This window comes from Tetrahymena thermophila (assembly GCF_000189635.1).
Source record: "Tetrahymena thermophila SB210 genomic scaffold scf_8254431, whole genome shotgun sequence".
Classification (NCBI taxonomy): domain Eukaryota; phylum Ciliophora; class Oligohymenophorea; order Hymenostomatida; family Tetrahymenidae; genus Tetrahymena; species Tetrahymena thermophila.
This window is the reverse complement of record NW_002476212.1, coordinates 807,207-834,275: the sequence shown is the minus strand read 5'-3', so window position 1 is coordinate 834,275 and position 27,069 is coordinate 807,207. Positions and strand designations below refer to the sequence as shown.

Sequence of the window (27,069 nt, the reverse complement as noted above, 5' to 3'; positions counted from 1 at the left end):
TTAGTCAAATTAGAAAATTGAATGAATTGATTACAGACGAAAGTTAAAGTAAAAAAGTATAAAGAATTAGATGCATAGGAGGAAATTAAAATTAAGGTATAAATTAGATTGAAAAATTTATCAAATTACGCGAAAATTAATTAAAGAGAAATATTGCATTGAAAAGTTAATAATGAGATGAAAATGAAACGAACATTTGATTAAGATGAAATACATATAAAATCCATTAATTCTACTAGCGCTTTTTTATATCCTCAAAGACTTAAATCAATATCTTAAGATTTGAAGCAAAACATAAAATTTGAAATTCAATGAATTTAAAAAGCAAAAATATTAAATGGATGTCTTGATTACACCATTTAAAAAATATTATGAATCAACCTTTGTCTGATCTGGTTCCTTTATTTTCTTTTGAAAGTAAATTTGAAATGGAATTATTTTTTTTTTTGAAGAAAAAACTAAGAAAAAATGAAAATAGATAGATAAATTACTTAATTTAAGGATATTATTTTTATGCTGAAAAAATTATTAAATTTTTTTCATAGTGCTGATAGCAAAGCTTACAAATCAAATATAAATCATAGTGATTTAAAACTATATTTATTAAAAATATATTCATATTTTATTAAGCTAAGATCTGTAAAATCTATTTCTCAGAAAATATTTGTTCATTTACTCTCTCATTTGTTTCTATTTCAAAAGCTAAAGAAGGTTTCTTGTAGAGAGAGTAGCATATTTAAAATGAACTACCTTAGCTTTTGATATATGTAAAGTGTTAAAAAAGAAAATAATACAAAAATCTAGAGAAAAATAGTTAGTTACCCATGTAAGAAGATTTTTTATAATGTAAAATAAATAAACAAAATTCAATTAATTTTAAGTTAGTCAAAAAGAAAAGTAATTCATAAAAGAAACAAACAAATAAATACAGAAAGACAGACACATATAGAGGAACAAAGAAACAAATACAAGCAGACACTCAAACTAAACAATCATAATATATATTAAGATAATTAAATTAAGCATAAACAGAAAATAGTAGATACAGACAAAATCTCAATACAAACAAGCAAGCAAGCAAAAAAACAAACAAATTAAAAAAAAACAATAATACAAATTTTACACTCTCAAAAACATTGATTTATATAGAATCAGAAATATATCAAAAATATTAGCTATCATGGTTGATCGCAGAGCATGGAGTGATGATGTCAGTATTTTTTGATTTCCTTTCATTTATTGAAACTAAAATAGAGTTTATTATGTCTGATAGAATTTTAATTTCCCCCAATTTGTTTAGGTTGTATTGCTAGGTTTTTGCTACACTTAAATTCAAGTTATCTATTTAGTATTAAATAGTGTAACTACAACAAAAAGAAGATTTTCTTCTATAAATTCTAATTTAAGCATTAAGCCTGTTACATTTAGTCTGAAACCTTACTTAAATATATTCTAAAATATTTAGGAAGATAAGGCAATTAGAGACCTAGTGAATACATTTGGTATAAAAAAGTGGACTATAGTTGCCTAAAAAATGGAAGAGTTATATAACTTGAGTGGTCGTTCAGGAAAGCAGTGTCGTGAAAGATGGCACAATCATTTAGATCCTCATATTAATAAGTAGCCTTGGACAGAAGAAGAAGAAAAAATTATATTTGAAAATCATAAAAAATGCGGAAATAAATGGGCTGAGATAGCACGTCATTTACCAGGAAGGTAAGTTTATTATAAATAAGCTAATAAATGAAAAAGATTATACTAGATATGTATTAGCTTTTAGAATACGTTGTAAATATTAGGTATAACTAATATATTGTTATTAATTAAAAGAACTGATAACTCTATAAAGAACCACTTCTATTCTACATTAAGAAGGTCACTCAGACGTATCAATAAATTACTTGGAGATAAAAACAGTAATTAATTACTTTCATTTTTCATTAGCATATTAATTTTCAAGTTGGCCTTTCTTTCAATAATTTTTCCTAAATTTTAAAGGTACTGCATAAGTTAAGGATATAAAACCTGGGGTCCTTTCAAAGATTTTTATTCTTGCAGAGAAGGATGTTAATGAAATCAAAGATGAAGATATGAGAAAATTAAGTATAGCGTGTAAAGGTTTGTAGGATTCCCTTTTAGAGTTTGCAAATCATAAGCCTCTTAAATCAAACAAGAAGAATGGCGAGAATAAGAATGTCTTTCAAGAATAGTCCTTCAAAACATTGATTGAGAAGATTTTAGAATTTAAGTAATTATAAAATTTAAATTTTAACATGAAAAAAAATTGTATAGATAATTTGATAGTATTCGCTCATAAAATATTAATAAATCCACTACGATTAATTTTAGTGTTATTGATTGATTGATTCTATATCAAATGAAAAATTTTTGATGTAAGATTAAATTAGTAAGTTGTTTTTAAATGGCAGAAAAAAAAATAAACAAAGAGCTTAGCATAAATCCATAATAGTGAAATGAAGAAATTAACATTATCAATATAAATCTCCCTGTTAGCTATTTTCATTCAAAATTTCAAATCACATATTGATATTGAGCATATTTTCGGAAAGAAAAAAAAGAAGATTTTTTGATAATAGAATTTTTAAATTTTAGCTGAACGCATCTAATTAAGAATGTTTAAAAGCTCATCACACATTATAAACAGAGAGAAAAAAAAGAATATTCAATTATTATTTTATAGATCTTATTTTACAAATTGTTCATTCAAACTTTAAATATAGAAATTCAAATGATGATTGATTATTTTAATTAAAGCGATAAATAGATAATCTCAAAGAATATTACTATTAAACAAACACTTTTATAAATTAATCATAAAAAACTAAATAATTTAATGACATTATTTATTTTAATTATTCATTTAGTAAATTTAAATATTAATAAAATAGTTCACTATACAAGAAGAAGAGAGAATAAAAGCTCAAGGAAAAAGAAAAAAAAATTCGTAATTATTTAGATTGCATTTGTTTTAAAAAAAGCATTTTATGTTTTCTTTTGTCTTCTTTTATCAAATTTTAAATAAATTATTTCAGGATTTTTTATTTCTGATCAGTTTCTAAAATGTCTGTATTAAAATAATAGTTACTAAACGTAGTGGTGGATCTAGTAAAGGCAGAAAGGATGATTAAAGTGATGACGATTTATTTGATTAGGATGACGATGATGAAAGCTAGGCTGAAGAAGAAAATGAAGCTGCAGAAAATAGCAATTCAAATAATACAAATAAAAATCAAGCAAATGATAATGCTAACAGTAATGCAAAATCAAAATTATAATTGAATGGCGCATCCAAAGAAAAAAGTAGCAACTCTCAAAATGGAAAAAGTAGCAAAAAAGAGTAGTAGCTTGATGATATTTTGAAAAGCAAAATAAGAAGTGGTGATAAAAATATTTTTAAAATAGTCAATAATAAAAACTAAAAGCAAGATTAGCTAAATAGACAAATGGTGATGCCACAACTTTATTCTATCAACCCAGCATAGGCATTAAACTTCCTTCCAGAATTTATTCTTGACCCTGTAATAACTTATTTTATATTAAATTATTTCTTAAAAAAAGTATTATTTGCTATCTTAAAAATTTTATAGTAATTAGTAAAATATTAAAAAATTTCTATATTTTTAAATAATAACAGAGTAAATTTTTAAATCCTGCACTTAATTAGCTGTTTGATTAAGCCATCTTAGCCCAATAACCGTATCTTATGGGTCTTTATTCAGGTGGTGCTGATATGGAAAACTATTAATCCTTTTTCGAAGATTAAAATTAAGATTTTAATGATCAAGGATACTAATATGATGGCTTTTAAAATAGAAAGAAAAGTCCATTTACACCTAATGGAAATGGAATTCCTAAAAAAGAATTTGAATCAGATTAGAATGATCACCATATTAACTACAGCTTACCTTAATCTAGAAGATATGATCACCAACCTTTAGATCCAAATTTTGGCATGCCAAGCTTCTTAAATTAATGTAAGCAAACTATCAATCAAACATTTTTCAAATAATTTTAATAAGCTCTTAACTAAATAAAAATAAATATTTTAAAATTCAGTCTTAAATAAATTTTTTGATCTACTTCATAAAAAAGAATTAAATTATTCTTTTATTGATTTTGTTTTATTGACTAAAATATTTTTAACCATTTATTTTAAACTATCATAATAGAATAACTACTTTTTAATGCAAACGAATCTCCAAATTTCTAAAACATATAAAGCCCTGGATCGAGCTTTAGGTATTTATACAATCCTTTCCCTTAGACTCCATAATATCATATGAAATAAAATGGTACTGGATTTACCCCAAGAAACAAGATTATTTAAGGAATTGGAAAGAGCCAATTTGATGAAAGCTAAGCATTTAACAGTAACAATTAGATTAAGAGCTTAAAAAATAGTAATAGTAATGAGAGCTAAGATTAGCACTAGAGCAGCTAAAGTTTACATAATAACAGTAATAGCAAATTTATAAAATCTAATTTTGGTTCCATTACAAAAGATGAGCAATATCTTACAAAAATAGCAAATGAAGTAAAGAATGAAATCTAGGCTAACGATTAGAAATTCAAAAAGAAATAGACTTAAATAATTTAACTAAATAACAATGTGGGAGGTTTGTCAAGCAATAGTTAAAATGGTTATAATAATAAGGCTTAGAATAACTCAATTCGTCAAGAATCTAATGGAAATGCAGCTCATAACTCTAATTCAAATAATAATAATAACAATAATCAGAATACCAATAATGATGAAATGTGTTTAGACATAGATTTAATCGAAGAAACCTATAATGATGCAAGTAAAATGTATATAGAAGTATCATCAAACCGTCATAATAAATAACTATTGTTGTCTCCACATTCTCCTTTTGTGATGCACAAATAGCACTAAAAATATTAAACTAACTAGCATCCTTTAAATCAATAACTTAATGGTGTTTTCTCCTCCTAGAATTTAAACGGATCAACAAATTAAACTTCAAGCAATAATAGTAATTCAAATCAAAATTTTGCCTAAGGTTTTGGAAGCAACATAGCCATGATGACAAGCAACTTATCTACAAGGATAGGTAGCAATAACAGCAACAACAATGGAAAAAACAATGAGTAGAATTCTAGTAACTAAAATTTAAATTCGTTTAATCCTTACCTGTAAATATAATCTTGAAAGTGAGGAGATATTTAGCTAGCTAATATTAATAGTAAAGTAAAGCTAAAATCTTTATAAAATTGTTTACATTCAACAAACACAATAAAAAAACGTACTAATTAACCAAATAATTAATAGAAAAAACTAAAATTAATTTAATTGCAAAAACAGAAACATGAATTAAAATATAATGAATGATACTAAAATTATAAAGTAAGAAACATTTTAAAATGTACTAAAATTATTAAAAAATAAATTAATTAATTAATAACCCTTCAACTAATTTAACTTTTTAAAAATTTAACTCAATTGGTTAAAAATAAATATCAATTAAAGTATTTAAGCTTTATAGTAAAATTATAATTAAATAAATAGATAATAAATTATTCTCTAAATTTATTACCAAACAATATAAAAAAATAAAACATTAAGCAAAAGTAAATAAATAAAATAAGAATTTATTTCTGATAATTCTACTAAAAGTATATAAATGAAAGAGCATTTTGAATTACTTTAATATTAAATTAATTATTTCTTATAACTAGTTAACACACACACACAACAAGACTACATTTTTATTAAAATTAATTTTATATCCTATGTAAATCTTTCTGTATATATATAAAATGCAATGCGTATTTCTATATCAATACTTCTAATATTTTATTCATAAAAATCCTCATTTTTATACAACTTTATCAATATATTTATTATTTCATTTATTTTGATTTAAATCAATTTTCTTTAAATTAAGTTAAAATACTGGTTAAAATTCTCATCCTAAGGAGATTAATTCAATTCAAAGTATTTTAATTGTATATTGTGGGTGGGTAAGTAAGTAAATAATATTTTTAAATTATTTTTGGTGCGTTTTGTTTTAGTTCTTAACTTAGAAAAATTGCAGAGTATTATTGACTATTTTAATTCAGAGTAACACAAATTGAGAGTGGGAAGTTATTTATTATTTGCTTTACTATTCCTCTTTACTTAACAAATTAATTTTATAAATAATTACTTTAGACAGATTACTTTCTTTAAGTTAATTTTTAAATCTTATAAAGAGACTAGTAAAATATAAAAATTCATTATGATTCCTGCAAGTAAAATAAAATAAATAGTTAAAAGAATAAGACATTTGTTACAGTATGTATTTTAATTGAAATAAAAAACAATAAATTTATTTTAGAGCTATAAATAATTTTATTTTTAAATATTTTGTTGAGAAATAATTTTTGAATTTTATTCATATTTTGATTAAGTAAGTTATTATTATCAATCCTTCTCTTTTTTTGAAGGTTAATTTTTGATGAGTTCTTTGTTTAAATTAATTAATTTTATATGTTATTATTTAGATAGTTAGTTAGTTAGTATGTATGCCCACTTCAGTTATTTAAAATTTTTTGTTTTGTTTCAAAAGATTTTGATAATCAATATTTAAATTATCCTTTTTAAATAAATTATGAAGTGCATTTGAAAAATATTTAAAATCTTGATCAACAATAAATAATTGATTGGATGACTAATTGTTTTGTCAAATAGATTGCCTCATTTGTTTTCTAATTAAGATCGCTTCAGAAAATTAAGAAAGATTTGATAATCATAAACATTTTGTAAACTTTCTAGAAGAGTATTCCCTTATTATAAAACCTATTAAATTTATAATAAGAATATAAAAAAGGATTATTAAAAAAAAAAATATTTACAGTGAAATATTAGATATAGTTTTTGCAAACAGCATTCCTAATATCATTTTTAATAGTCTCCACTAATTTATTTTTTATTAAAATATAAATTTAATATTTAAAAATTCAGTATGATTTTACCTTCGGGCTTGTTTATTTGTAAATTTTTATCTAGATTTAAGTCTCTGAGAATGGACGTGCATTTTGAAGTCTAAGTTACATCCATGCAAGGATTTCTAACTTAACTCTGCCACTGTTATCATCTTAAATTATTTCATGTGAAATACTAGGAATAACTTGCATTGCTTTGTCCGAGCTATTAATCATATCAAAAAAGCCTTCTGTTTTTTTAAGATTACAAACACAGTCTTAGCTTCCTTGAACAATGAAGATAGGGTAGTTGAAGCTGCAAGCTTAATCATTTAATTACCTTATTCCCTTCAAAAGACTTTTTACCATTTAAAGACTATGTATTATATTACAAAAAATATTTTTTACTATTTTGGTATTTCTTTGAGAAAGTAACAATTAAAAATAATGAGTTATTCAGTAAGTAAGTTAATTACCCTATATTTTGTACCATGAGGTTTTTCCCCTTTTTTAAATTTTGCTAAATGGCCCAATTAGATTAAAGAATATCCTATTTATTGTACATAATAAAAAAATTTAGATTTTTTATGGTAAATTCTTTTTATATGCAAGAATTGATTAAATATTCAGCTATGTCTTTTCAAGCAATTTTTTATTTTTTAAAAATAATTACTTAAAAGAAATATTGAAATATCAATTTTGAAATTATTTTTGGATTAACAAACATTTTGTGAGTAAAATTATTAAATCTCAAAATAAATTCTTATTTCCAAATTTGATTTTTTTTTTTTTTTGAATTAACTGAATTTAGTTAAAAATATTGCTAATTAAGCAAAATATTTACGCCTAAAAACTCTCCAAGTATTCTAACTCCATATTATGTGAATTTAGATATAATTCCATTTTTTCTTTCATAGCCATGTCTATCAGGATCGACAAGCGGTGCTAGTGCAATAAAACCACTGATGTTTAGCCTAGGATTTCTTACACCAATTGATAGAAGCAAAGATGCTCCTAGTGAATGACCACATACGAATAAAGGGATGTCTTTACGTACTTACTGCAAAAGTAGTTCAATGTCTTTAATCATATCCTCAAAATTAGAAAGTCCTTTTACACCTCCAGAATATCTATTTGTTAAATAATCATGAAATTATTAAAAAAGACTTAAGTAAAGCTGAATTAAAAATATATTAATTTTATGGATTAGACAGAAGCTGATATCAGTACGTTTGTTGGATTGCTTGTTAGCGAAATTTAATTGTATCATTAAATTGAAAAAAAATGTAATTAAAATTATTAATCTATCAAAATCAATCAACTCATTGGTATTTTTTAATACTATTTCAGTAGCTTAATTAATTAGTTTATAAATAATTCAATAGGTTCAAGAAATATATTGAAATTATATGGCTCAGTTTTGAAAATATTAGATACTATCAATAATCCAATTAATAATAAATAGATAGAATGATAGAGTAAATTATTTTATGGATTCATTTTCGTTTTAAATCTTTAAAGCTAATAAATGTCAAAAGTTTAACTAGATAAATGCAATAACTTTGCTTACCCAAATCCTCTTAAGTCGATAAGGTGACATACATATTTGTATGATGAGAAATACTCTGCCAAGTCATAGTATAGTTCTGAATATTAACCCAATCCATGTATTATAATAATTGATGCAATAGGGTTTTTAACATCACTTTAAATGACTTTTGTGTAGTGTAATTTCAGAGGAATGTTATCAGACGAGGCTTCCTAATCAAGGAAGGATGATTATATTATACAAGAAGGCTTTTAATCCATCAATTTAATTCAGATTTTTTGAAAGTAATACAATAATATTTGTTTGATAGTTTTTAAAGTTAATGTATAAAGTCCTTTTTGTTATAGCTTTCTTTTGTTTTTTCTTTTTTTAATTGCGCTATTTAGCTCCAAAAGACTTTTTTTTCTTAATTAATTTTTGCATTTTTTTGATTGACTCTATGACGTATAAAATGACTTTTGAATATACGGTAAACAGCAAAATTAATAATAAATAATCACAATGAAAGAAATCATCAAGACAAATATTTAATTATTTATTAGTGTGTGTGTATGTAAAGACTACTTTTCAATCAAAACAATTTGATTATTTTAATAATTGAGTAAATTTGATTTGTATGAGTAAATTAGAATACAACTATGCTAACTCTAATAATCTAACAAAAGTCACAATATTAGAGTAGTTATGAAGTAAATTAATTACAAAATTTAATTATTTTTTTTGTTTGTTTTTTGCTTGCCTATTATTTGTATTAAAGTCTTCACATTAATAAACAAGAGTCTGACAAAAATACAATAATTTGTATTAATTAATAGGAAGCGTCACAAAATATCGTAATAAAAATAGAAAGGTATCAATATTATATTAATAATAGATCAACAATTTATCAAAATTTAAAAATATGAGGAAATTCTCATTTTTGTTCTCTTAAATTATATTTACTATTTATTGTTGAAAAATTGCAATTTTTTGTTCAATCTAACAAAACCCAGATTAAAACGAAGACGAAAAAGAACAATTTATATTTAAAATTTGTTCCAAAAAGGACGTATTAATTTTCAGCACGTATGTATGATTGAATAGAATTTGATGGTAAACATGTTGTTTATTTCTTTTTTTCTTTATTTTGAATTACTTTTCTATTTTTTTCTAATTTTTAAATTGGAAATAGAAAATTTGATTAAAAAGATAATAGATTTTTTCAATCTTATTAAATTAATAAACTAAAAATAGATCTGTAAAATTAAAAAAAAATCAAGCCTTAACTTACTTATTTTTCGTCATTACAAAACTAATAAAGTGACTTCAAATATTGTTCAATTTTGATTTTATTTTGCACTAATTAATAAAACTTTTAATTTTTTTCTATTGAAAGTTTCAACCACAATACTTAAAACAAACAAACAAACAAACAAACTCATTTATTTAATTAATATAACTATTTATATTTTGTAAATTTTTTCTACACAATAATTTTCGGTTGACTCATTAAGATAAAAAAATAATTTGATTCAAATATTACTCACAACTCCAAAAAATGATTTGCTTTTACAAGTAGCAAAAAATTCTAAATACTTCCTTCATTAAATACAAAGAAATATTTTTATTTCCTTAAAATTATAGTAATTACATTATACATTACTAGAAATAATTTAAATGTTTAAAAGGAATTTTTATCAAAGATAATATATTTGTCACCTTCTTCCCATTAAATTAATTTCTAATAATTTTTAAAAAATAAATTAGAATTTATTATAAATATAATAATTATTATATCTAAGCAAAATACTCCTTTTTTAGTATTCAAAACACAAAAAAAGTAATAATTATTATAATCAAAAAATTATAGGATTATACAATCAAAATTTGATTTACTTACCTAAATGTTAACGTATTAAAATTATAATTATATTTATGGTATTAGATATATTATAATTAACAAAATATATGATCATCAATCATAGAATTGAAATATGATTTAGCATAATAATTAGTTTTTTATTATAAAATCAATTAATTAAATAAATTAGTATGGTTAAACCTATCAAATCAGATAAAATTGTTATAACATATTTTTTAATTAAATTTATACAGTTTTAAAATAAATATAATACAAAATTTTATTTTAATTATTATTAATCTTATTTAAATTTAAATTGAATATTATTAAGTTACTATTTTTGAAACAACTTTTTGTTTGCTTCTTATAAATAGTAAGTAAGAAAGAAAGAAAGTAGATTTGTTGTTTTAATTTAATTAAAGTAAAATAATTTATTTATAAAAAGTTTATTTTTTATATTTCTTCAATCTAACCCTCCGTTTCCATCATTTTATTAGCGCTTTTTGACATAAATATCAACAAGCTTTTACTAGTTTCCAGTAAATTAATGCAAATAAGGATCAACTTCTTCTTAGAAAAGAAATTTTAAGTCTACAAGACAAAAGACCACACTTTTTCTAACATCTGGGCTTTGGTCATTTATTGACTATTTATTTATAGAATTAAAAAGTTAATTAAATTAAACATTGGTTTATCTTCAAATAACAAATTTATAAAGACTGTTAATTATCTGTTAAAAGCAATATTTTATTTAAATTTTTTCTTGAAAAGCTACTTCTTTTTTCTATATATATTCATTTAACAGTTTTCATTTAACGATGAGATTTATCTATTGATCTTTTTAAGTGAATTAAATGATAAAAAATTTTTATTTTAAATATTAATTTAGCTCTTATTTGTTTATAGAAAAATGTTAATTTATTGGCATTTTTTTTAATTTTGGAATTTTTAAATTAGAAGTGTGTGATTGATGGTTATGATAACACTCTTAATTCTAAAAGATTATTTGTTTTTTTATATTATAAGATAATTTAAAAAAGGTATAAATGACGCAATTAACCTTTTTGAAATACGATTGTTATTTATTCAAAATTTAATGATTCAATTCAAGTTTTCTATTTTAATCTATTTACATTTTTAAATAAATTTTATATTATTTCTTCTTTTATTTGATTTCTTTAGATGTTGAATGAGAATAGTTCATTTAAAATCAATAAAATCTTTAAATAATATCAAATCACTGTAATATTAAATATATCTAACTAAAAATTATCAAAAAAGAGAAATGTCTATGCTTTATTTATAAAAAATGATAATGAAGAAAAAAGCTTACAAGTTTAAACGAATCTATTATATGATCTAAAAATGGACGTATTTCTTCTTTACGAGCCTTCCTTAAGATATAAGAGATTTTTTTAATCATGATCTATAATTATGGTGGTTTTTCTGAATTAAGCTTCTCGACTAATGCTTTCATAAATATTAAGTGCGGTACACAATCAATCATTTCATCAATAACTTCATCAATTTGGTAAAAATCCTTATTTTTAAAAATATCCATTAAAAATTTTAAATCTAAATTAAATTATTTATTAATTTTTCAGCTTTTTGATAAATAATAGCATGTTATATATATTAACTAAATATTTATGAATTCCATTTCTATCAAAGATAAAAATAAAATTAAAATTTTTTTATTTGAAAGATTTTGCTGTTTATTCAATTTAGATTTATTATTTTGCTTTTACTTTAAAAATTATTCTAATTTAATCTCTTTTTGATAAAAAATTTGCATATCTTTTCCAATAAAATAGTTTGAATTAATTCAAATTTAGAAGTATTTTTCATTTTTATATTTTTTTAATTGTATTTAAAATTTTTTTTTCAAGTAAATGTGTACCATGTCTTTTGGAATGTATGGATAGATGCTCAAGCATTCTATTACTGTATGAGGCTATATGGTCAAATAAAAATAGTTTCTTATAAATAAGCTTTAGAAAATTTTTAAAGACTACTCTTTTGTTTTACGGCTATTTTATTTGAAGAATTCAATTGTATTAAGTAAAATCTCGTTGATATTTTGAATAATAAATGACTCATTTTATTCAAATTCACTCACACAAGCACATATTTCTTCAATACGTTGAATATCAAAATTTTGTATAGGAGCCTATAAATTTTCAGAGATTTTACCTCCATTCTAAACCATTCTATTTTTTTAGTTTTAAAGAGTTCCATTTTGTTAATTATTATTGTTTTAACTCTTTTAAGTATTATATTGAGGTTGTTGCTGCTACTGTTTAGTATTAAACATACCTCCTCCATTTTATGTTGCATTCATTTAGTTTACTTAACTTGCATTAGGAGTAGCACTATTTCCTACTTGTATCAATTATTGCTATCCCTAAGTTCCATTAATTGCTAAAGCAGGTGGATTTGAATCAATTTAAAATTATTTCATATTAGATTTTGTTAATTTATCAGTTGGTTTTATGTTTTCTTTTTGAACATACTTTCTCAAATCTTCTTCTAAATCTTAAGCATATTCATATGATAAATTCCTCAAAGCAGTTATTTAATTCTAATTTGTAAGTGATAGGATAGAATGAAGAGTACCTTGCTGATTGTGATCTCTTAGAGCGAGAATTATACCAAGACAAGGAAGAACCATTTATTTTTAATTTTAGTTCTCCTATATGATCATGCACATTAATTATACAGTATGACGTACATTCGAAATAGTTTGATAATACTCTTCGGCACTTTAAATTTTTTTATAACGAAATAAAATTTTATAAAATTCTAGAAAATAATTGAAAGAAGATAAATAATATTTTATCTTGCTTGCAAAAATAGAACATTTTTATAAAAAATGACAAAAAATTTAAATCTAAATAGATTAATCACCAAATAAATAAACAACACTTCAAAAATTTGATAAAACTTTTATAGTCGCATTAATATCAATAATGCGTGTTTATTTTTTGAATTTATTGTTAGGTTTTTATTTTAATAGAATAAAATTTTGAACAAGCATCAAAAAAAAATTTTATGTTCAATCTACTAACTAATTTTGGTAGGATTATCAAATTTAGGTTCATAATAATAAATTTTAATTACTTTTTGACAGTCACCATTAGAACTTCTAAAGAACATATTTTTAGCAGATTTTTGTTCGTTTATTCAAGGACTTTCTGTATAGGCTCAATAAGTCTCTCAGCTGGGAATATTTTTGATAAGATATTGATAAGGAAGTTAGCTTTACTTGAAACTACATCTTTCTAATCAATCAAATTATTTAATACCTAAAATTAAATTAAAAAATGTTATTCTAAATTTATTCATCTTTAATATTGCAAAAATTATAAATAAAATGGATGAATAAAGAAATTTTTATTATCAAAATTAATTAATTAAAAATTTACTTTAAAGATTATTTAATCTAGTTTTGGAAGAACATGTGTTGTATCATACGATACGATTGAAATAAGAGAATCTAAGCAAACACTAATCACTTTAAAATGTGAATCTGAGAGATGATCGATATGTGCATGAACTATTCTCTTCATAAGAGTTGGATTTACTTTTTCATTCTCAATATTCTATTTAAATCCTTAATTTGAAGCTGATATATTTTAAGCACTTAATTCTCCTATGACTTCTTTCATTGACTCGAAAGCACTTACTCTTGTAGACCAGCTATTATTGTTGTTGATTTTATCAAGCAGTAGCTCAAGGTCATCCTCTCTCCAGCTGTAGCCTTGTTATGGCTAAGTTATATTCTAGTCTTAATTTGGCTTCATTTATTATGGCATTTACTATCCCTTTGGTAAAGTCTGTGAACTTTTGGTCATTCCCTTTTATTGTTTATTCTTAAAGTTGTTAGTATATCTCATCACTTAGTCATCATCAACTGAAGGTGAAATATTTAAACGCAGGTACTTGTCATCACCTTCAATCTATTAAGCAGTTGTTGCTGCCATATAATTGTTGTGCTTGGTTGAAGTACTTCCTGATAAAATTTATGCCTAAGAAGAAATTGTATTAGGTTTAAAGTTCTAAAAGTTATTACTAGTTGATTGCTACAATTGTTATTGTTGTTGCTACTATTATTATTACTGTCTACCCAGAGTTGGATTTTTTTAATCACTATTTTTTAAAGAGTTCATAGCACTTTTAACTATTCTTTTACCTCCATCACCTGCAGGTACTCTATTAGCATTATTAAAATAATTTTATCCAGATTATGTACCCAATGATTTAGGTGCTAGCTTTTCAATCATATCTTCGTCCTCTAAACCTTAACCAGATATTTTACTTTTAGTTTATTTCTTATGCTTAACATATTCGTCTTCTTCAGATAAATTTTAATTTTCATGTTCTTCATATTCTCCTCTGATGTTTGTGCTTGAGTAATTTCCCCTTCTTTACTTTGTATTTTTATTTATTTAAGAGCTCTAAAGCTGATTTTAATTCTTAAAATATTAATTTTAGGTAATTTTTTAATAAGAATTTGAAGACTAGTCTTCATCCTCTTCATAAACTTAGTTATACTACTCATCTTCATTGTCTTCTTCCTCTTCATCTTATTATACACCCAATTTTTTATCTTAATAATGTTCTTCACTTTCTTCTTAATCATAATTACTTCTCCTGTCATATTATTCATAATCTTCATCATCAAGATCATTTTATTTATTTAAATTGTCTTCATCACGGTATTACAATTTTTATTTATTATTTTAAAGAGGCAATTTATTTTTTGCATTTTATACTTTACTACTTTGGTTATTTTATTTTAATTAAGTATTTTAATACTTTTTAGGTTGATTTTTAATCTTTTCACCATCTTAACTGCTATCTTATGAATTTTGATTTTCTTCGGTCAAAGAATTGCGTTTCTAATAAATAGGTTTTTTTTATAGAGCTTAGGTTGGAGGTCTTGTTAAACTACTGTTTATCCTAGAGCCTTACATTTATTATTAAGTTTAGTTATCATTATACTAATTTTTTTTAGGATCTTATGATCTATAAGCATTGACTTTTCTTGAGGTACTTGATGCATCTGCATCAGTGGCATCATAGTTTTATATCTTTGAATTGTTACCAAATGATGAAGCTGAGTTATCATTTTATCCTAGCTGATGATTATTTTATCTCAAGTTACTAGTTGCATTACCAGATTATTAAGAATTTAAATTTTTCTTTTGTTTGTTTAAATCAATTGTGTAATTAGCTTATTCACTTGCAGGATTAACAAAATTTGAAGAGGCATAACTTTATCCTTACGAAGTATTTTTATTGAACTAGGTTTAGACAGGAGGTTTAGAAGTATCTGCATTACCTATAGAACGAGAAACTAATGTAGAATTATTTCCCTTAATTGGTGAAACTGTATCAGTTCTATTTCCTAATTTAAAAAAAAAACTAACTTAATTAATGAATAAAAAAACAGTCATCATTGAAAAAATATGTGATTTATTTACTAAAATCAAACAAAAAAAAAAGAAATTAATTTTCTCTTTTTTTATAATTTACCTCCCCTTAATGGACTAACTCTGCTGTTTCCATTAGAAGGTTTTTCTTTGTTGTTTGATTAGAATACCATTTAGTCAGATACTTGTTTAAGATTATTTACTATACCTCTTTCTTATGAAAGGTGGTGATTAGATCCATTTCTACTTTTATTTAGATTATTGTTTGATGTACTTGCACTCATGCCTGCTTATTGATTACTCGGAGCTACGATATTATTTGCCTTTTGCTAAGCAGTTGGAGTCTTATTTAAATTACGTGAAGTAGGACCGACTGCAAGAGATGAAACAGTTAAGTTATTTTATTGTAATGAAGAAGAAGATGTAGCAAATACAAAGTGGTTATCGTCATTGCCCATAGAAACGCTTTGCTAAAGTTTTTGAGTGTGACTAGTATTGTTTGAAGTAGTTAAGTAGTTTCCAATGTTTGCATCCATAGATTTTTATTGTAATAGTCGATTATTTGAAGTATTAGCTGTGCTTTAATGATTATCAAAGTTGCTTATTTCTTCTTATAGTAATTTTTTTATTGAAGTATCTTGGTTAGCTAAGATTCTCTCGGCTTTCTAAGGATAGAGACTGTAATATATTCCAAATACCTAACGAAAATTCAACCTAACTTCTGGGTTGGCATCCTGAACTCCCTTGCTAATTGATGAATCTAATTGTGGTAAGAATCTATCTAATTGAGCTTAATTTAATTCTGGTAAAATCTAAACAAGGTATTAAGATACTCGAGATCTCACTTACTAACTTTTTGAAGAGCATTCTTCTAGTAGCTGAGGCATAAACGATGAGCTTGGGCAATATTCAATAATACTTTATATACAATAATGGGCATTTTCACAGAGAGTTTTATTACCAGAGTTTATAATATTAAGTAAACTCTCTTTTGATACATATTTAATAGCAATAGACTATTTTTAAAATAAAATAATCAGCTTAAAATAAAAATGTATTTAATGTAAAAGAAAAGAATTTCTTAGTTAAAAAACTTATAAATATGAAGGTTAATTAGAAATAAACTTTCATGTTAACCAATCATAAAATTATTAAAATCATACAAAAAAAAAATTAAAAATAATTTATGTAACATTTTTCGAAATTAATTTATGAGATTTAATTAAAAATTTTTTGAAAAATGAAGATTTTTAACAGATAGTTATATATTTGATTTTTTGAATATTTTTGATATTTCAAATAAACTGTAGAATTTTATAAAAAATTTAACTAAATTACAAATGTCATTTATTTCAACAAATTCTAGAAAACCAAGTCATATAAAATATTATATTTGGCTTGCATGCATGCATAAATAAGTAGAACAAGCATTTTCAAAATATAGCTTGTAGCTTTATAAACAAATTTTTTAACTTTTTTTAACTGTTCTTGTTTGCTTTACATATGCTAGTATTTAAAAAAATGTTTTTGCTTTTATTTATAAATACTTGTTTACTGCGCATGCAAAAAATATGTATCTTGATCTTTTTTAAACAAATGTAAATATTTATTACTTCAAATGATTTTTGCATTTTTTCGGCACTTATTGATAGTAACTTACAAGCTTCCTTTTATACTGCTGAACGTAGGTCTTTGAGCTTTTAAAATTAATAAGTATATATAAATTATATAATTTTTATTTCATTCAAATATAAATATTTATTGCAGAATTCTCCATACTTAAATGACAAGCATAAAAAAAAATCTATAAACTTTCAATAAGCTTCATCATCAAAAATAAAATAATTACCTAATAATTTATATAATTGTATAGCTTTTAGTAATTTGGCATAAAGACTTCATGAGTCCATGTATTTCCTACTACCATTCCTTAAAGCGTCTTAAGGGCTTCTAATCTTTTGTTCCAGTCAGCATCTAATTATTAAAATTATCAACAATGATATTGTTTGCATTTTTGGTAATTTAAACTTAATTTAAAACCAAATTTTAAAAGAATTTAGCCATATTTTAAATATTTATTGATTTGATTTGCTGTTTTATAATTTAATTCATTAGGTCAGTATAATTAAATGTAAGTTTAGCTTACAAGTAAAAATCCATATATTTAGTGAATGTATGCCATATAAATTGCTTTCATAACTTTCATTTTTTTAAAATAAGCATAAATTTACTTGGATTCTCAAGAACTGAAGAGATCTTTTGAAATTCTACTGTTATTTCTTTTTCTGTTTTCAAATTGATGGGCTTGATATCATCTTTATTACTCCCCATATTATCTTCTCAAATTCTAGCTTAATTTTGTTATTCTCTACTGTTGAAGTTTGTTACAATAAATCTGCTTGTTTTTATTGCAAAAGACACACTAATTCTTTAAAAAATAATTTTTGCTTTATTTAATTTGCCCCTTTATCTAAACTGTTAACTCGCGCTTTTATTTTATTTAACAATTCTGACAGGAATTTTTTTTACTGAGATTGATTGATTTTTCTTTATCTTTAGTTTATATCTATCAATTATTTTTCTTTTTGAATTTCTAAACTTTTTCTTTTAAATTTCACTTTATCTTCCAAGCAGATTGATAGATAGATAGATAAATAGATAGATAGTTAATTAATTTTTAACTATGCTGATAATAATCAATTAATTTATGGAAAAATTTTTATTTAATACATCTTAGACCAAGATATTAAACAACTATCAAATGAATAACAAAAAAATAAAAATAAATAACATTTCCCTCAATTATCAATGAAAGCATGAACAACTTTGTCATTTTAAAGGCCAATTAATTTTTCAAAGCTTTTTCAATCAATACCTATTTAATTATATATTTTTTTAATCTTAAAATAGTATATACATTACTTATTTAGTATCTTACTTATTCAAATTTTTTCATTATTAATTAAGTTCAATCTTAAGGTAGTGTTAATTTGAAAATTGATAATCCTTCTTTATTATCTATAAATAGTCTAATGTAATTATTAATTTTAAAACTCCAATTTTTTTGCTGGAAATCGCTTCTCAAATAAATAAATAAATATTACCATTTGTTAATAATAAATTTAATTCACATTTATTTTTTTCTGTTAAAATTATATTTTAATTTGAAAATATTTTTTATTTTTTATCAAATCAATAAATAAATAAATAATTATTTTTTTTAACTTAATGTAAATTAAAATGACAAAATTAAATATCATCTTTATGTTAATTCAAAAATCAAATTATTTGTTTATTTATTACATTTATTTTTTTATAATAATTCATTTAAAACTCCTGTTTTTATGATAAATTGCTTCTTTTTTTATTTTCAGTTAAAATTATATTTATATGATAAAAAATATTTTAAATTTTATATATGATTAAATAAATTTTCAGAGTTTAATTTAAAACATTTAAAATATTTTCAAAAGTATTAGGATCTTTCTTGCACAGAATCAAAATTGTATGTTTATTTACTAAAAACAATTTCAATAGTAATAAAATAATGTTTATCTATATATTACATTTATTGATGCTTTGATTGATCAGATCTAAACTTTAATTATACTTATGAATACTTTTTGAAAGAAATTTCAATAAAAATCTAAGTATTATCCGCTAAACATACAATTTAATAAAAAAATTAATTAGTTTTTTAAATTAAAACAAGAAAAATCTTTCGTTATTTTAATGCTACTTTAAGTTGCAAAATATTTTAATTAGAAAGCAAAATGCTTAGACCATTAATTAATAAATAAATATAAAATATTTACAATTATTTTTTGATATTTTATGTCATATAAAAAAATTAAATTTAAAGACTGGCTAAGAAGTTATAACAAGTAGTAAATAATTAATTACTTACTTACTTAATTAATGATTTAATAAATATTATATATCAATAATTTTAATTAATATTCAACTCCATATTTTAAAGTTTTTTAATCATTTTATTTCAAATATGCTTAGTTCAAATGCATCCGCTGCTAATTTTATTGTTAGAAAACCTAAAAATCCATTAACTAATTCTGTCCAAAATCTAAGTAAATTGATATCATCCATTCTATTATAAAATTTACTTAAAATAAATTTATGTGCTCTCTGAGATCAATCATACATAATATTATATTTGCCAATTATTGCAATGTCTTAATATTTAAAATTGTTATTTTTTTAACAGAAATAGAAAAAGAACCTATTTAAAATGATAAAATAATTATGACTCCCTCTGTAGCCAAGTTTGCAGGATACGAAATAAATAAACTTAATATTGTTAGAATCAAATTATAAAATAAAACAGTTGATCCAGTTAGAATACATGTTCTACCCTTCAACAATTAATTTTTTTAAACAAAAATTAACAAAAGAGGATTACTACTTCCTCGATCATCTGATGATTTATTTATATATTTTAGGCCTACTTAATATAAGTAATTCTTTATTCTTCTTAAAACAAACTTGAAGTATTCCTTCAGCAAATATTTTAATTCATTTTAAATCGGCTTCTATATTCATTATAATATCATATTCTAAGTAAGATAAATAATTAAATTATTTTTACAAGCATAGAATTTATTATGATGAAGCAAGAATCAACATAGATTAAGATATTGTTATACTTCCTATTCATGCTTATCCTGTCATAGATAGGGATAATATTTAAGAAATATTTCCTCGTGTAATTAACTTTGGAAAAGTCTATTTGAATGAAAAAGAAATTTAGGTATTAAATATTTATTGTTTTTTATATTAGAATTAATGCTTTGATACTTATGAAAACTTTAATTTTTAATGAATATTTTGCAGCATATATTTATTCTACTTAAATTTAAAAATGCTAATATAATAATAAGCAACTTAAATAATTTTTTAAATTAATAATTAAAATAGAGAATTCCAATCAGATGCAAAATACCTTTGAATTTCTCATTTGAGTTTTTTATGCTTGAATAAAACGAATGCATAAATATTTATCCTACAAAAGGAACTATTCCTGGAAATGGTTATATTGATATAGAAGTTTGGTTTACACCATAAAAAATAGCTAATGAAAATAAAATAATTAGAGAAGATAGAGATGAAAAAAATTTAAAAGATGAAAAAGATGATGATGAGTATGTAGCAAAATACGAGGTTATTAAATGATTTATTCTTTCATTTAATTTATAAATCCCTCTATGGTATAAAAGAATAAATATATTATTTTATTATTAAAGCTTAGAACCTCTTAATTTGATTTTGAACCTCTTAAAATTACAGTCAAAGGATAATGTGTAAAAGTGGGAAGAAATCTTATTTACAATAAAAATAATGATAAAGATGGGTTAAAGGAGAATCTGCTCTCTTCATAAAAAGATAGAACCCCTGAAGAATCTATGATTTCTGTTGGTGAAAAAGAAGAAAAATAATAAAAAATTCCTAGTTTGGATAATCTAAGATCTACCAAAGAAAAGGTACCACTAATGGTCAGTACATAGAAATAGAATAATTCCATATTGCCTTTGTCAACATTAAATGATTAGAGTTAAATTTAAAATCCACTTGCAATCTCATAGAGGAGTGATGATGATGATAACCAATCTTTGCATTAAAGTAGCCATTTGTAGCTATCTAGGACTTTGATGCCAAAAAATTTCTTTGATTTAGATGATGGAAAGAAACAAATGATTAAGAGAGTTACTAACTTATTCAAAAAGAAATCAGACTTATATTCAGATTTAGTAAAATAATTTATGATAAAGATTCATATTTACTTAAGTACTTAAATATTAGTCAGAAGATAAAAAACATGATGGAACCAAAATGTTTAAAGTAATTATGAAAGCAAAGATTTAAGCTGATTCAAGCAATCGTGCTTAATTTGAAAATATTTTTCTAGAAAGGTTTTCTAGAATCAGCAACTAAGACGAGAAAAAATCTCTTAAATTTTTTTCTTGCATTGGTGATAAAAATATAACTAAAGTAGAAGTGAATTAAGTTAGAGAGTAAAGAGTTGATTTCCTTAATAAGAAAAGAAATGAATTAGAATAAAAAGGTATTAAGAGGTATTAATTACATTAACTAATATAAGCAAATAAAAACATGTTTTATAAATGAACTAGATTTGATTTAGAATTAAATAAAGATGCTCCAATCATAGAATAGATTGTTCCAAACTTCGATTGTAAATGGGATTTAAGTAAAAATGATAAAGAGAAAAGAAAAAACATAGTACTAAAGAGGTTACTTAGTTATGTAGCAAAGCTTATTCTTATGACAAGACTAAAAGATAACTGTAATGCCATTTCAGATCTTGTCAAAAACATAAAATATAAATTCAAGTAAATTTTTTTATTAATTTATTTAATATTATTAACTTATTTAATAATCAAATTTTAGTAAAGAGCAATAATCTATTGAGATAGAGAAAGCAAAAAAGTAATATCATGAGTAAGCTAAAATCTTAAACGAAACATATTAGTAATTCTTAATTTATTTAATGGATATTTAAAAAATGAAATAAATTTATTTTATTATTTTTTAGGTAAGAAAAAAATAAAGTAAAATTAGAAATAGAAACAACTAAAAACTTACCAAAAGATGCTACGTATTTATTCAATAATATTTAAGAAAGATTAACTAACTAATTTATCTTTTAAACTATAGAATAGAGTAGAAAGAAAGAGATTTACAATTTTAGTTATTGTCAGTAGAAGGAGCTTACAGGTAATTTGAAAATTATGAATTTTCTTTTTTTTTGATATGTTTAAATAAATTAATTAAAGTGAATCTCTAAAATTGGCCAGAATTTAATTTGAAGAAAAAGAAAAGCATATAAAATCCACTAATTACTTGGGCAGAAAAGAACATCGAGCTGATTTAAAAGAGTATGTCAGAAAATTAGTTATCGAAGATTGGTAGAAAGTAGAATACACAAATTTCAATAAAAAATCAGGAGGAAAGGGAAACTTTTAATTTGAATTTGAAGAGCATAACGTGGCTAGGACATTTTATCCTATATAGTATGAAAGCTACAACACATTTTCAAGTTTTAAATATGAAGTTAATCCAAGGACAGGTTTTGATGATTATGCTCCTATAGAAATAATTAGTTAATGTGATTCTGAAGTTATGCAATATAGGAGTAATATTCTATAAGATATATTTATTTTTTAATTTTTTTTAACTTTAATATTTAAATCCAAAAAATTATTTCACTTTGGTTATTATAGATTGGGAAGTTCCTCCTTTGATTCATTATCCTCCTATTGAAGAATAGCGTGTCTATCGAACAGGAGCAGAAGAAGAATACTCAACAAAAGGAAGAATAGGAAATCATGACAAAATAGAAGATAAAAAAGAGAAAAATATGCCAAAAACATTTACATATAAATTTGACATACCACCTTATTCTTTATTATTACCCCATAGCACACTGAGAACTTATGATAAAATGATTCCAATTACTGAAATAGATCCAGACTTTTATTTAAATCCTTCACCCTTTTCTTTACAAGATGAGCTAGACCCGAATGAGTCAGAAGTTACTATAAGTGGAGAAACAAATATTTCTACCTAAGCATCCACAGGTTACTAAAATGAAGTCATTGAACATGACTATCTCTCTAAGATTCCTGGACTTAATTCATCACATATAACAAAGCACTTATAAGTTGAGTTATATTCATATTTCAGAAATAAATTGTAAATTCCTTCAGGTAATTTAAAAACTGATTGCTATTTTAAAGTTTATTTTTATTTTTTACTAAATAAATAAATAAATGCATAGATTGTGGTAACATAAAGGAGGTTGATTATGGTTTATCTATTTTCAAGGGATAACCTGACTATGAAGATCATTTAAGTGATGATGAAGAATATATAATAGATTCTTAAATAAAAGCATAATAAAATAAAAATGAAAAGTAAAAAAAGAACCCTAAGGTAATAATTTATTTTCTAAATATTTAACTTACCAATTTAGTAACCTCTATAAATTATTTTTTTTTTAATAGGAGAAAAATGTAGAAAATGTTGCTTAGTTTTTAAAACAGATAGAGGAAGATGATGAAGAATTAGCTAAATTAAAGTAAGTTTAATAGGAAGAAATATTTGATGAACTTGAAGATACCTAAGCTAATATTTCTATTGGATTAAAGTAAATAATTAATTAATAAAGTAAATGTATTTAATTTTAATATTGAAATAAATAGAGCAGAGAAATATAAATGGATAGCGACAATGCCTTCTAAGACCAACGAATATAATAGATTTATTTATAATAATAAATCTAAGCTTTATATTTGATTATTAATTTGATCAAACAAAATTAAATTAATTATTAATTAATTAAATAAAAAACTTGAAATTAAAATATTCTTTGTTAATTAAATTTTTTATTTATTTTTTGTCATTTTAGTTTAATAAATTAATTATTCAAATTAAGTAAACCCATAATTTAATGATATTATTAATTAATAAATATAAGGTTGTGTATTTAATAAATAGGTAAGGGTAACAGAGTCATTAACTATATCTCCATATGTTGTTAATGCTTGCGTTATCTATAGTGAAACTTCTCTTAGGCTCTTATCATATGTTCATATGTGAAAAGATACCAAGATAAGGACATTTTTAAATAATATCTATTATTATTTTCATTTTTTATAAAAATTAATTCATTAATGATTTTTAAGAATCTAATTTTTTGTATAAAAAAATTATCTTTAAAGCAAACATTTCAAAGTTAAGTTAAAGGTAATAACTATTTAACAATTTTTGTTGATTGGTCCATCATTTCTGATTTATTAATTTATATGATGTGGTAAATTCTCAATTTCAATTTCTGTATTTAATATAATTTTTGATAATAAGTAGTAAATTAATTTCAGAGTGAATAAATTTTTTCTCAAAAGAAGAAACCATGAATAACAAAAGATTAGATTCTGGGTAGCATTAAGACTGGGATCTCTTAAAAATAGGATTAAATGATAAAATGCTTAAGTTAGATTTGGATGAGAAGATTATATTTTCTTGCACCATGATTAAAATCAACAAAAAAGAAAAGTCACAAAATCGAAATTTCTTATTAACATCAAAGCGTATTATGAATGTTGGCAAAAAGGTGAAAAGAAGCATAGATTTAATGAATTTAGCAGGTATTTCTCTAAGTTTAGAATCATATGAGTTTGTAATTCATGTCAAAGATGAATATGACTACAGGCTGCTCTCAGAAGAATATAGGGAAAATTTTATATACTATCTAGTTGAAGCTTACAATAATGTAATAATAATATCATTCAAAAAAATTAATTGATATTTTTCATTTATGATCATGATTAATATATAATTTAAGCGGCTAAAATCTTGTTTAAATTATTATTTAAGGAGGATTTAAACATAATTTTTTCTATTTTAAAGAAAAGCATTTATTTCATAAAAAGATTTTATGTGTTTGTTTATTTGTGAGAATACAATTTAGAAAAAAAATATTATGAAAATAAATAAGTAAAAAAGTTAACAATTTTGAATATTACTGCTAAAAATGTGAAATAATTGCTAACATGTTAATAATTTTTTATTAAATCTTAGTACATGAAAAGAGATCTTTTAATTTTTGTGCATAAAGAAAGCTAGCTGTAGCATTGCACCACGTTGGAAACAGATAGAGATAAAAAGCGCTCAAAAATTCCTACTTAGGGAGGAATACTTTGCAATTAAAACAACTTAAATATAAATATATCAAATAAATATATAGATTCTTCTAAAAGATAATCTGTAATATACATTAGAGAAAAAAATATTCTGCAGGCATGGATTAAAAATTTTATTCCTGATATGAAAATAAGCTAGAGTAAAGTAGGTTCAAAATACCACACCATTTATTATTCTAGATGCACTTTAAAAAGTTTATAAAACAAGCATTATGCTGTCAGAACAGTTTAATGCAGTACAGAAGAAGAAGAAAATGAATATATTGATAGAATTAATAGATCAATTAATGATCCATTTGTTATTCCCTTAGAGTTTTGCTTTAAAGACAATAACGATTTCTATTTAGTTATGCAGGTATTAGGAAATGATTTGTTTTAAAGATTATACTGCTCTCATAATCTCTCTGAAATGGCTGCAAAATATTATTTTGTGCAAATACTTTGTGGATTATAATTATACCATAGTAAGCTTCACTGCCACTATGGAGAGTTAAAACCAGAAAATATCTTACTGGATGAAATGGGTAGAGTGTTTCTAACAGGATATCGCTCTCCAAAGAAAAATCTTACAAGTGAGACTCTTGAATATACTGCACCTGAGCTGCTACGAGGAGAACCTAAATCAATAGCTTCTGACTTTTGGTGTCTTGGAATTCTCCTATATGAGATGCTAGTAGGAATACCACCATTTTACTATGAAGGCTAAGAATCAATTATGATTTAACTAATAATAGAAAATAATGTTTAATTCCCAAAATTTTTAAATATATCTTAAGAAGCAAAAAGCATGATACTTTCTTTACTAAAATCAAATAAAAACGAAAGGATAGGTGTTAATTCAGGGCTAGAAGAATTTAAAAAGCATCCTTGGCTATAAAATATTGACTGGTAGGGTCATTTGAAAAAGTAAATATTTAATCCTGAAGATTTAGAAGGGAATCCTAACGAATCTATGCGTAAAATAAAGTTTGATTATTGCCCAGTGGAATAAAATGAATAAACATATCTTTTTTGAAAATAATAAAACTGCCCTTTTATATAAAATGTAATTTTAATTAAATTCTAAACTTATATTTTTAAATATGAGCAAAACAATATTTATATTATCAACAATCTATTTATTTTAAAATAATATTATTTATTTATTTGTAAACCTATTTTTTATCTGTTTTAGGCTAATTTATTTTAAAAAGAAATTATATTCAAATAATTATGTTTGGCAGACTTTTCAGCTTAATTCAGTCATAAAAATAATTTAAAGTTTAAAGATTATTGATTGATTTTAAAATAAACTAATTTATTAAAAATTTCAAAATTAAATTAAGCTTGTTTACTATAAATATAATTAAAATTTTAAAAATTAATGGTTAAAATATAAAATTTTTTTTGTTTATTTAAATTTATCTTACATATAATTAACAAGCTATCAGTACTATTGTTTATTGTTAATAATTCAATAGATGATATAATGTTTATTTCTTATTTATCATAAGTATATTGCCAACTATGATCATTTTTAAATATATAAATATCTAATGAATATGGGTTATAAAATGAATTGAAAAA

At 22.9% G+C, this 27,069-nt stretch overlaps 6 protein-coding genes across 6 annotated transcripts; 4 read left to right on the top strand and 2 right to left on the bottom strand. All coding sequences in view use genetic code 6, as the record gives it.

Moving 5' to 3' along the window:
- Nucleotides 1-765: 765 nt before the first annotated feature.
- TTHERM_00571890 (Myb-like DNA-binding domain protein) lies at nucleotides 766-5,191 on the top strand (the record flags this gene model as incomplete). Its single annotated transcript, XM_001027695.2, has 9 exons — nucleotides 766-826; nucleotides 882-1,210; nucleotides 1,466-1,716; nucleotides 1,831-1,916; nucleotides 1,999-2,248; nucleotides 2,910-2,965; nucleotides 3,103-3,539; nucleotides 3,656-3,995; nucleotides 4,191-5,191. 9 exons carry the CDS (start codon nucleotides 766-768, stop codon nucleotides 5,189-5,191), a joined length of 2,811 nt encoding a protein of 936 aa, XP_001027695.2.
- Nucleotides 5,192-6,744: 1,553 nt separating this feature from the next.
- On the bottom strand, nucleotides 6,745-8,754 carry TTHERM_00571900 (alpha/beta fold hydrolase; the record flags this gene model as incomplete). The annotated part of the gene is made up of 6 exons (XM_001027696.3): nucleotides 6,745-6,820; nucleotides 6,877-6,938; nucleotides 6,997-7,321; nucleotides 7,422-7,495; nucleotides 7,790-8,075; nucleotides 8,516-8,754. The coding sequence occupies 6 exons, from the start codon at nucleotides 8,752-8,754 to the stop codon at nucleotides 6,745-6,747; spliced, it is 1,062 nt and encodes a 353-aa protein (XP_001027696.2).
- Nucleotides 8,755-10,797: 2,043 nt separating this feature from the next.
- TTHERM_00571910 (CLASP amine-terminal protein) lies at nucleotides 10,798-18,100 on the bottom strand (the record flags this gene model as incomplete). Its single annotated transcript, XM_001027697.1, has 9 exons — nucleotides 10,798-10,980; nucleotides 11,668-11,874; nucleotides 12,235-13,096; nucleotides 13,455-13,639; nucleotides 13,760-15,744; nucleotides 15,873-16,785; nucleotides 17,383-17,466; nucleotides 17,619-17,743; nucleotides 18,001-18,100. 9 exons carry the CDS (start codon nucleotides 18,098-18,100, stop codon nucleotides 10,798-10,800), a joined length of 4,644 nt encoding a protein of 1,547 aa, XP_001027697.1.
- A 1,672-nt stretch (nucleotides 18,101-19,772) lies between these two features.
- Nucleotides 19,773-24,097, top strand: TTHERM_00571920 (hypothetical protein; the record flags this gene model as incomplete). The annotated part of the gene is made up of 15 exons (XM_001027698.2): nucleotides 19,773-19,854; nucleotides 19,992-20,241; nucleotides 20,381-20,534; nucleotides 20,702-20,944; nucleotides 21,028-21,531; nucleotides 21,584-21,855; nucleotides 21,913-22,131; nucleotides 22,190-22,270; nucleotides 22,335-22,397; nucleotides 22,457-22,516; nucleotides 22,576-22,934; nucleotides 23,023-23,508; nucleotides 23,580-23,734; nucleotides 23,806-23,948; nucleotides 24,004-24,097. 15 exons carry the CDS (start codon nucleotides 19,773-19,775, stop codon nucleotides 24,095-24,097), a joined length of 3,165 nt encoding a protein of 1,054 aa, XP_001027698.2.
- A 377-nt stretch (nucleotides 24,098-24,474) lies between these two features.
- Nucleotides 24,475-24,686, top strand: TTHERM_000571919 (hypothetical protein; the record flags this gene model as incomplete). The annotated part of the gene is made up of 2 exons (XM_012799760.1): nucleotides 24,475-24,614; nucleotides 24,668-24,686. 2 exons carry the CDS (start codon nucleotides 24,475-24,477, stop codon nucleotides 24,684-24,686), a joined length of 159 nt encoding a protein of 52 aa, XP_012655214.1.
- A 27-nt stretch (nucleotides 24,687-24,713) lies between these two features.
- TTHERM_00571930 (Serine/Threonine kinase domain protein) lies at nucleotides 24,714-26,518 on the top strand (the record flags this gene model as incomplete). Its single annotated transcript, XM_001027699.3, has 2 exons — nucleotides 24,714-25,073; nucleotides 25,382-26,518. The coding sequence occupies 2 exons, from the start codon at nucleotides 24,714-24,716 to the stop codon at nucleotides 26,516-26,518; spliced, it is 1,497 nt and encodes a 498-aa protein (XP_001027699.1).
- Nucleotides 26,519-27,069: the final 551 nt, after the last annotated feature.